Here is a 10,047-nt window from a genome sequence, read left to right as displayed (position 1 = left end):
ATTAGACAGTGTTGTAAAAAGCGCCTTTATTACCCCGCTATTTCACGTGCAGCTGGTTGTGGTGATCTGCATCGCATTGGTTCCGCGCTGCACTTACTTAGCCTGGATGGTATATGTTCTAGCAGTGATATGTGTTCGTCAGTCAGAACGTAATCTAAACGAGACGAAATAGAAACTTCCATACTTTAGATAAAAATCGGCCGGCCAAGCACGGTGCTCATGCATATGCTGCGGTCTTCGCTCGCGAGCGCGCGCCTGCACTTTGTAGGGCTCTGCAGTTGCATCTGTGAAGGGAATTTAGTATGCAGGAACTGGTGTCGAAGTCTGAAATGACCCCCTTGCCAACATGTCCTTCCATTGCGAGGTCATACATGTATAGTTTTCAGGCGGTTGGTAGGTTTTCAGTGCCTGCGCACTGCAAGGGTCAGGCTGGCTCTAATTAGACACACATAAATATATCTGAAGTGCATGTTTGCCGTAAACTTGAAATAATTTTTCCAGTTGTCAGTTGCTAATATGTCCGGGCACTGAAGTGTCGCTTACTTAGGCCTTATTTAGATATAGTTAATGCACAATTTCAGGCAGAAAATGCACACACTCTGCACAGGAGGCAGATTGGACCGGAAAGGCTGCTTTTTCCAGTCAAGCCTGTTTTCTTTCGGTGCGCCCCCTGAAGAGATCAGGTCACATTGCTTGCAAACAGGGAGAAGTCGATAGTTGCTTTGTCCATGCAGCCAACAGCCACTCATTTTGACAGGTGCCCTAGACAAGGCAGGAGTAGGGAACAACAAAGGAAGATCCCTGATGTTTCTTTTTTGGCTGTCAGCTCCCCACTCCCCCCTCCTCCAGTCTCACCTCCTGTCTTCTGTCTGGCCTTTCTCTTCACCTTTTTGAGCAAGGTGTGTCGACTGGCTTTTTTTTCGCTGCCTTCTTGGTGTGGTTTGAACTAGAGTGCATCGATGCCAGCGCCGGGGCGCTGCATCGAGGCACTGTACTTTGAACAGAGCTCGCTCCCACGAAGGTTTGAAGCAGAATAGAATGTGCCGCCTCTAGCGTTATTCTTTAATATTAGTTTTCGTTCACTTTCATTGCTTCTTTCCAGTGTTTGTGGCATGCGAAAAGCCTTCAGTAATCAGAGAAATAAAATTTTGGATCCATATCGCGAGTATAAAGGAACAGTACTAAAACTGGATACTCAACCAATCAGAAAGGCAGGGCCCAATCTGGATTCCACCTCATTTCCGCTGCGTTGAGACACCATTGAACATTTCTAGAGAAGATTAAACTATTACATACTACGATTTCGGCGATCTCTTCGGGCGTTCAGGCGTCACAGTGTCCCTTACTCTGCATACAAAGAATCAAGCCCTCATGCTTTATCTACATCGCAAGGCCCCTTTAAGGTGCGGTTGAGGTGTCCACCGAGATGTTTAGATGTCAGAGTTACTGCGCCCTTCCCTTTGCTCAAAAACCAATTTTCGTATTAAAATTGTGACGCAAGGACTCTTTGGGTCTTAAGTATGTCGTAATTAGAAATCAGATATAACGAAGTGTCAAAGTATGATCATAAACGGAAATTGCCGAAGTGTTTTGTAAAATGCAGCAGCAGAAACGAATGCAATGCTCTCGCATTTCTCCCTGAAGCCGACTTCAATGCCCTCGTAATTTTTTAATGAAACGGAGAAAGCACGAGGTATACAGGGAACGTAATCGTCTACAGTTTCATGGCTGACACAGCACACTCGATTGCTAAGTGCAAGAAGTAGGACGGCAGGATGCATGATGCAAAGCAGCTTTTTCACACGACGAACCTTGTGATGAGCTTCCTGTTTTTGTCGAGCCACTGTGGAGAACGCGCAATATGACTGGGTACCGAAGTCATACAGTTACATTGAGACATTCAAATAGGTTCTTTCCGTTCTTTGGAACTTTGTCGAGAGGCAGCTTAATTTCTTTATTCTGCTTCGTAAAATGCCGTCTGTGGTAGGAGGCGGGGTCTCGCTTTACTGGTGTCCGCAAAAAAGTTGTTTTGTTTTCTTGGCTTTAGGAGAGTTGCAAGCGCATACGTAGAAGCTTCCAACAAAATTTACGATTGCTCTGCAGAGCTAAATACTTTAAGCCATTCTGCTTATTTTAAAAATTGCATTCAAGCGCGCGCCTTAATTATGCTTGATCAGTTGCTTTTGGTGTGGTATTTGCTGTTTTCGCCAAGTTCTGTAAAATGTTAAAAGTTCAGGTAATATGGGAAATAGCACGCCGTGATTTTGACGAGATCTTAGCGGTGTTTAATCGTTTTCTAGGACAGGTGTTGAGCATACTTGTTGAGAAACTGTGCGTCATACATTCCTACCACCAGGTACAGCGCTGCTTCAAACGTCGCACTTTGTGGCCTGCTATGAACGCTGAAGGCGACTGGACGCAACTATTTTGCGTTTCTTTTTTTTGTGCGCGAAGAGATGCCACGAGCGTAGTCCGGATGATTGCCATCTGAAAACGGTCCCCTGCGTGCAGCTTCCTATCCCACGCACGCGAAATATCGCATCTAAACTTCTCATAACGAGAGCCTCACAGAATGCGAACGAGTTGCAGGCGTCAATACTTCCAAAGCTCGCTGCGCAACCGAAGATCAACCATGCGGATTAAGAGACTCAACTGATATTTCATTACCGAAATGCAAAGTCTGCAGTGAAGCTCCGCCCGCATTCAGGACCGACGCAGAGAATTCCTCCACGACAAAACAGCAGTCCGTTGTTAAAACGTGTAACTTAAACAAGAAGCTAATCACGAGAAAAAAAAACTAGCTCTGGAATTTCGATACCTCGTTTGTTTAATATATTAAAACATTAAAAGTGGATTTCATTTAATATTGTCACTGGCCAGCGGAGTAATACAGTACGCCGTGGACCGTGGCCCAGTGTTAGCAACTGCCGATCCATCGCCGAACTTGTCCCGCTACTCGGCCGCTGCCCATCGCTTTGGCCCCTATCTAACCGCGGTAAACTTGTCTTATGCCGCTGCCTTTATTAGGCCTTACCGTCCAACCAACCGCACCACAACTGGTCGGAATATTCGAAATGCGTTCAAAAAGGCGCAAGCATGGCATACGCAAGGCGCACGGTACCGCTGTGGTGGCTAGAAGGGGTAGTATTGCCGCCGTTTGCCTACTCAACGAAAGTCTCTACTGACACCAGCGCCGCCGCTTCTACGTGACGTCACGGCTTCGCTAAGCCCTATGGCATCCATTTATTACCCGCTCGTCCTCGAACAAAACTAAGAAAAAGTAACTAATTACTAGCGACATGCTCTTCATTAAAATGCACTGCTACTATTTGTGCCTCGAAAGGAGGAATGACGCGAGGCACAAACTGCGTACGATGCGTGTCTTCTAGAGCGCCGGTTTCTTTTGCTGTCGGCTCGCTTCCCGCGGGGATTGAATTCACACAGGTTGCCTGGTTGGAGCACGACAGTGGAGGCTAGTGAAGGGGTTACGTTGAGGAAAATGGTATTTACATCGTGTTAGAATTAAAATGTGGAGGACGGAGACAAAGAAGACAACTCGCCTCCTTTCTCGGGACTCTCGTCACACACAGTCGCCTGTTCAATATGTCAGCACAGCAGTGCAGCTGGCGCCCAGCTCCAGTCCAGATGCTCAGGGCAGCAGGTTCTCGGGGACGACCACTTTGAGGCCCGCCCCAGCGGCGTCCGCGGATCGCCCGCGCATCTCGACCTTCCCTGGGTCCTTCTTCCCTCACACCGCGCCTTTTGTCCCGAACTCGCAGTCCCCAAGTAAACGAGGGAGGGGCGGACCGCAAAAACACGTGGCTTCGCCGAGGCCACGCTTGAGTCATCGCTAATTTATGGTTACCTAGGAGTCATCGGCTGGTTCGGCGTGCGGTGCGCTCGGAAGGATGGAGCCACTGCCGCAACGTTGTCGTTGAGAGAAAGAAGGGGGAAAGCAGCATCGTTTCCCATAAATGTCGATGCCATGCAGTTTTGAGACAGCCCGACACAAGTAATAGCATTAATGAAGAGAATATAGTTGAAAAGCGCCACAGAGCACATCAGCAGCAAAAGGCTGTGCTTGGGGCACCGAGGGGCACGTGGCGTGGCGGACGTCGCAGTTCAAAACTAGTAAAGAGCGCCCCGAGGCATTCCCAAGGTCAGGGCGTGCCTGTTTACACTCACCGCCACGTGGCGAGACGGCCAGCCGGCGGAACTGCGCATGGCGCGAACATTACCGAGCGCAGACTGCCCAGGTCGATTCTTGGCACCGCTGACGCAATAACCTGCGATCGAAGGCATCAAACGTTGGACAGCTCCGGGTGGCAAGGTGTTGAGTTCGCCGCTCGTGTTCGGACATTGTTCCGTTTTAACGCGACAGCGTTAAGGCCCAGTTCACCAGAGAGTCTGATGTCTCGAGTTGTGAGCGAAAAATCACGGCCATGGCTATGGCGGGTGGTCCCCGAGAGCAGCCTAGCTGGCAGGTGAGCCACCTGGATCAGGTGACTTTTTGGCGTCATCATAACCTGCCCACCATGGTAGGTGACAGTTAATGATTGGTGGCTCGGGACGAACAACCTGGCCCGCAGAAGGCCCACCGCTGGCAGCACCTGTCATCATAGGGCAGCGGCGCATCGCTTAGCCGCTGCCCCACTGCGCCAGGAAGGGTATGAGGACTCCCGGGGACTATGAATGTAAAGAATGACCTTCTGAATTTGTGGGAATTAACCTGTTAAGCTATCGCGTCATGCCCTTAAGCCGGAGCTTAAGTGTACCCTCCAATTTCTGCCCTCGGGCCTTTCTGCTGGCGTGCGGACGGCGGCATCTGCCATAATGGCCGTCTTGCCTCCTTCCCTGCTCGAGCCAGCCATGATGCCTGCTCTCACAGGACCCCATGGTTACCGGAACAGCCTGAGTTCCATTGTCGCGGGCTACGGTCCTTTGACAAGCCTCCATCGCGGCCCTCGAGGGCCTCTCCTAAACTTTCCTTCTTCCGTGCCCCGAACCAACTCTTGGCCCTCACCACATGCATTAATAATGCCCTTTCTGTTGCGCCTCCCTAAACCTATGTCACACATCCCGGACGTAGACTCGGGCTCCGACCCCGCCTCGTGGGAGGACCGACATACCTCTCGCAAGGAAGATGGCAGCGTCTGCCACTACCAGATCGCTGAGCCAAGCAGAAACCGGTCACGAAGGAGCACCTCGTGGAAAGATCAGCTAGCGCGGGTCTCGGTTTGTGGTCGGCATCCTGAGGCACGGTATCGAAGCCGCTGTGCATTCTTTAACCATGCAGTTGGAAACAGCTTCGGAGAACGCCTTTGCGATTTTGGGCGCATATATGCTGTGTAGCTTCAAAGTGGTCGTCGTCCCAAAGAGAAGGACGCCTTCGGCATGAAAATAAACTGTCGACGGTAAGTAAACGGCTTGAAAGTACAAAAGTTAAGCTGGCGCATTTGCTAGAGGAATTATTTCTGTTCTCTCTCCGGAGACGGTAAGTTCGTACTCTTCCCGCGGCCATGATCGTAAGAGCCAGCGTGGTAACGTAGGAAGTTCCGAGGCGTGTAGAAGCGGTGAACGACAAGCGGGAAGCAGTGTTTTCTGTGGCAAACGACTGCTCTGTCGGGTTCTCGTGCGGTGGAGCTGGGTTCGGGGAAGGCGGAAGAGAGATGGTTCCAGGGTCCATTCCGCCCACTGACGCGCTTCTCTGGGTCAGTGACATTTGGATTTGAACTTGCCATTCGATACCGAGGTTCCGAAAAGCTGCCTCCAGGCGTGACTGCAAGATTGACGTCCCCGGCACGCTCCATGTCCAGGATTCTGCTCCTCGATGGTCAACCTCACGGGATACTGCTGGAGAAAAGAAGTGCTTCGAGCGGCGAGCTCCTGCCTTGTAGCGGTTTCGAGGCCGCCGTCGCCGTAAGGGGCGGCACGTTCGTCCGGCCAGTGGGGCACACCATGGAGCAGAACTCAGGGGACCGATATCATGCGGTTGATATGGCGACACCGAAGGGAGGACGGCGCCGAACGCAGCGTTCCAGAATGTGGAGCGCCACGGGCGGCCAAGGTGGGTCAAGAGCACGAGGGGAGTACGATGGCCAACCACCGCGGACTAGCGTCGACGGCTCCGTCTCCTGGGGACGCACTTCCAAGCGGGTCAGCGCTGAGGGAAGTCCAGGGCTCGACTCAGGCTTCGTCAGCGTGGTCCGGGATCGGTGGATGGTGTTCCGCCGAGGTCTGTACACATTCCAACGGAGCAGCACGTGGCCAATACCCGCCGCAGACAATGGCGCACAGCGAGCGCAGGTCTCCCCGCGTGTCTGGGCCATAACGGCGGAACGAGCGTCGCTCGTACGTGACAGCCAGCATGCGCTTGTTCTGCTCATGATGATGACTTCTGCATGTCGCTTTCGGGTCGCGTAGCGCCGTAAAAAAGTGGCTTGAAAATGCAGCTTGATGCTTTCTCGCATGGCTGCCAAGTAGCTCCGACCACAGAGTCAAATTGGACTCGCGAAATTTTTTTCTATGCAGCCAAAAAGCTTTGCTTGTTTCTTTGGTTGTGTGCGTGTGTGTGTGTATAATAGCAGCTTAGGCGTAGTAAACTAATTTTCTGCAATGATATTGTCACGGTGTTGGTGACAAGAGAGGACCTGTTAGAAGGCAGGGCTCGGCAGCACGTCCTTCAGTTGGCGAGACGGCGAACTTCAACGTCTTTCAAAACGAGAGCACCACGAGCGTCGTCTTCTTTCCGAGCGCCACGAACGCCACCTGGCATTCCTCCCCTCTTAAAAAAAAACACGCGCAGAAGAGCGCGCGAACACAAGCACACACACAAGCACACACAAGCACAATTAATCACACAAGAGAGGCACGAAGATTCTGGGTGGGTCCCCGTGCCAAATACGGCTTCAGGCGCAAAACATGGACGATCTCTGGACGGGGCTTTCGACGGGTTCTCTGCTGGGAAAGTTCAGCGTCCGGTTCTACCTCGTAATTAACGTCGCTGACGCGCCGCAAGACTTTGTAGGGACCGAAATAGCGGCAAATGAGTTTTTCGGACAAGCCGCGTCGTCGAACAGGTATCCATACCCAAACCTGGTCGCCGGGATGGTAGGAGACTTGTCTGTGCCGGAGGTTGTATCGCCGCGAGTCTTTGTCTTGTTGCTGGGTGATGTGAATACGGGCTAGCTGACGAGCCTGCTCGGCTTCGTGGGTAAACTCCTCAGCGTCAGCAGAAAGATGGTCATCGGTTGCGCAAGGGAGCATTGCGTCGAGCATCGTCTGAACTTCCCTGCCGTAGAGGAGGCGGAACGGTGTGAAACGGGTCGTCTCTTGAACTGCTGTGTTGTAGGCGAATGTCACGTACGGTACGATCGTATCCCAATTCCTGTGTTGTACATCGACGTACATCGCCAGCATGTCCGCCATAGTCTTATTAAGCCGCTCTGTCAGCCCATTTGCCTGCGGGTGGTAAGCAGTAGTTTTCCGGTGGGTCGTCCCGCTTAGCTGAAAAATTTCGGCCATCATCTGGGAAGTAAATGAGGTTCCTCGGTCGGTAATGACGTAGGTCGGGGCGCCGTGCCGAAGTACGATCTGATGCACGAAGAAATCCGCAACCTCGGACGCTGTGCCACGGGGTAAGGCTTTGGCCTCGGCGTATCGAGTGAGGTAGTCTGTGGCAATGATGATGTACCGGTTGCCACCCGAGGACAAAGGGAACGGACCGAGAAGGTCAATGCCGACCTGATCGAATGGGGCGCGTGGTGGTGCAATAGGTTGGAGGAGTCCCGGAGGCTTGGCGGTCGGGGCCTTACGGCGCTGACATTGCCGACAGCTCTGCACATAGCGTTTGACAACAGTGGCGAGTTTGGGCCAGTAGAACAGCTGGCGGATTCTGGAAAGCGTGCGAGAGTATCCTAAATGGCCAGAGGTTGGTTCGTCATGGCACGCAGAAAGTATTTCCTCCTGAAGTGTTGTCGGCACGACGAGGAGATACGCGCGCGAACTGGAACCAGGGTTCTTCTTATAGAGCACGCCTCGTTGCAGGGAAAACGACGACAGGTGTCGAGAAAAACATTTAGGAACGGTGGCTGGCTGGCCTTCCAAATAATCGATGAGGGGTCGTAGCACTGGATCGGCGCGTTGTTGGGTTGAGAAATCAGAAGAATTGATAGCCCCAAGGAAACTGATGTCGTCGTCCGTGTCGGGGGTTGCGAGTTCGACAGGCGCACGAGAGAGGGTGTCGGCGTCTTCATGCTTATGTCCGGACTTATAAACAATGGTGAGGTCAAACTCCTGCAGGCGAAGGCTCCATCGCGCCAGGCGTCCAGACGGGTCACGCAGGTTGGTCAACCAACACAAGGAGTGGTGGTCAGTGACCACTTTGAAAGGGCGTCCATAAAGATAGGGGCGAAATTTCGCAGCAGCCCAAATAATGGCGAGGCATTCTTTTTCTGTCGTCGAATAGTTCATCTCTGCGCGTGACAGAGCGCGGCTTGCATAAGCGATGACTCGTTCAACGCCATCCTGGCGTTGCACGAGAACCGCGCCGAGGCCGATGTTGCTGGCGTCGGTGTGTATCTCAGTGTCACCTCGCTCATCAAAATGGGCAAGAACGGGCGGCGTTTGAAGTCGCAGGCGGAGCTCGGCGAAAGCCATTTCTTGCTCGTGGGACCAAACAAAAGGTGTGGTGTCACGGGTGAGGCGAGTCAGCGGTTCTGCGAGGTCAGCGAAATTTTCGATAAAACGCCGATAGTAACTGCAGAGCCCTAGGAAGCGCCGAACAGCTTTCTTGTCACGTGGCAGTGGAAATTCCGCAACCGCGGCCAGCTTGTCGGGGTCGGGCTTCACGCCGGCGGCGCTGACGACATGGCCGAGAAATTTCAGCTCCTGGTAACCGAAGTGGCATTTTTGGGGTTTCAATGTCAGGTTAGCTGAACGAAGGGCTTCGAGGACCGTCCGCAGGCGATCAAGGTGTTGACTAAATGAGTCGGCGAAAACCACCACGTCGTCGAGATAGACTAGGCAACACTGCCATTTAAGACCAGAAAGGACAGTGTTCATCATCCGCTGAAATGTGGCAGGCGCAGAACAAAGACCGAAAGGTAGAACTTTAAATTCATAAAGGCCGTCGGGAGTGACAAAGGCCGTCTTCTCACGATCCCGCTCATCGACCTCAATTTGCCAGTAGCCACTTTTTAGGTCGATGGACGAAAAATAACGAGCGCGCCGAAGGCGGTCGAGAGAGTCGTCAATACGTGGCAATGGGTAAACGTCCTTCTTCGTGACTGCATTCAGCTTCCGGTAATCGACGCAGAAACGGAGGGTGCCGTCTTTCTTTTTAACGAGGACGACCGGCGAGGACCATGGGCTGTTGGAAGGCTGAATAACGTCATCTTCGAGCATCTCCTTAACTTGGGACTTAATGACTTCGCGCTCTGTAGACGATACCCGATAGGGGTGTTGACGGATCGGGTGTACGTCATCGTACGTCACGATGTGGTGCTTGGCTATGGTAGTTTGACGCACTTTCGACGAGGAGGCGAAACACTGTCTGAATTCGAGCAATAGTGCACACAGCTGCTCCCGTTGGCTGGTTGACAGCGCGGAGTTGACATCGAGGCTCTCGAGGGGAAAAGGAGGCTGCACTGGTTCTGAGGAGAAGCACTCGGAAACATCGGAGATGCGTTCGATAAAGGCTACGGAAGTGCCGCGAAAAAGATGCCGATGCTCGTGCGAAAAATTGGTAGCAAGTACCTGTGACTGGCCACTGTGAAGATGGATCAGACTGCGGGCCACGCACACGCCTTGCGTCAACAGTAATGACAGGTTGGTTTCGGCGATGGCGTCACCGTCTTGAAATGATTCGCACTCAACCGTAATGAAGGCGCTGGTTCGGGGCGGCAGGGTGACTGTGTCCGTAGAAACTCGAAGTGTCTGGCTTGGTCGCGGCGCGTTGGGGAGGGCGACAGCACTCTCAGTTGAAAACGTGACCTTGTTATCGCGTAGGTCAATAATCGCCCCATATTCACGCAGAAAGTCGACACC

General features: G+C 52.6%; 1 protein-coding gene across 7 annotated transcripts in view; it reads left to right on the top strand.

Moving 5' to 3' along the window:
- The window catches only part of LOC144116321 (uncharacterized), a 42,054-nt gene that overhangs the window by 10,435 nt on the left and 21,572 nt on the right, over window positions 1–10,047 (top strand). For 4 of the 7 annotated variants that reach the window (XM_077651063.1, XM_077651066.1, XM_077651065.1 and 1 more), the window contains exon 1: window positions 5,512–6,235. The exons of the other annotated variants lie outside the window; for them this stretch is intronic. In XM_077651063.1, coding sequence (XP_077507189.1) covers window positions 5,809–6,235 — 427 coding nt within the window. In that variant the 5' untranslated portion in view covers window positions 5,512–5,808. Of the gene's footprint in view, window positions 1–5,511; window positions 6,236–10,047 lie in introns of those variants that run through there. 7 annotated transcript variants of the gene reach the window in all.

Source organism: Amblyomma americanum, chromosome 1, assembly GCF_052857255.1.
Source record: "Amblyomma americanum isolate KBUSLIRL-KWMA chromosome 1, ASM5285725v1, whole genome shotgun sequence".
Classification (NCBI taxonomy): domain Eukaryota; kingdom Metazoa; phylum Arthropoda; class Arachnida; order Ixodida; family Ixodidae; genus Amblyomma; species Amblyomma americanum.
Note: the sequence above shows the minus strand (reverse complement) of the source record. Positions and strands in the feature narration are given on the sequence as shown.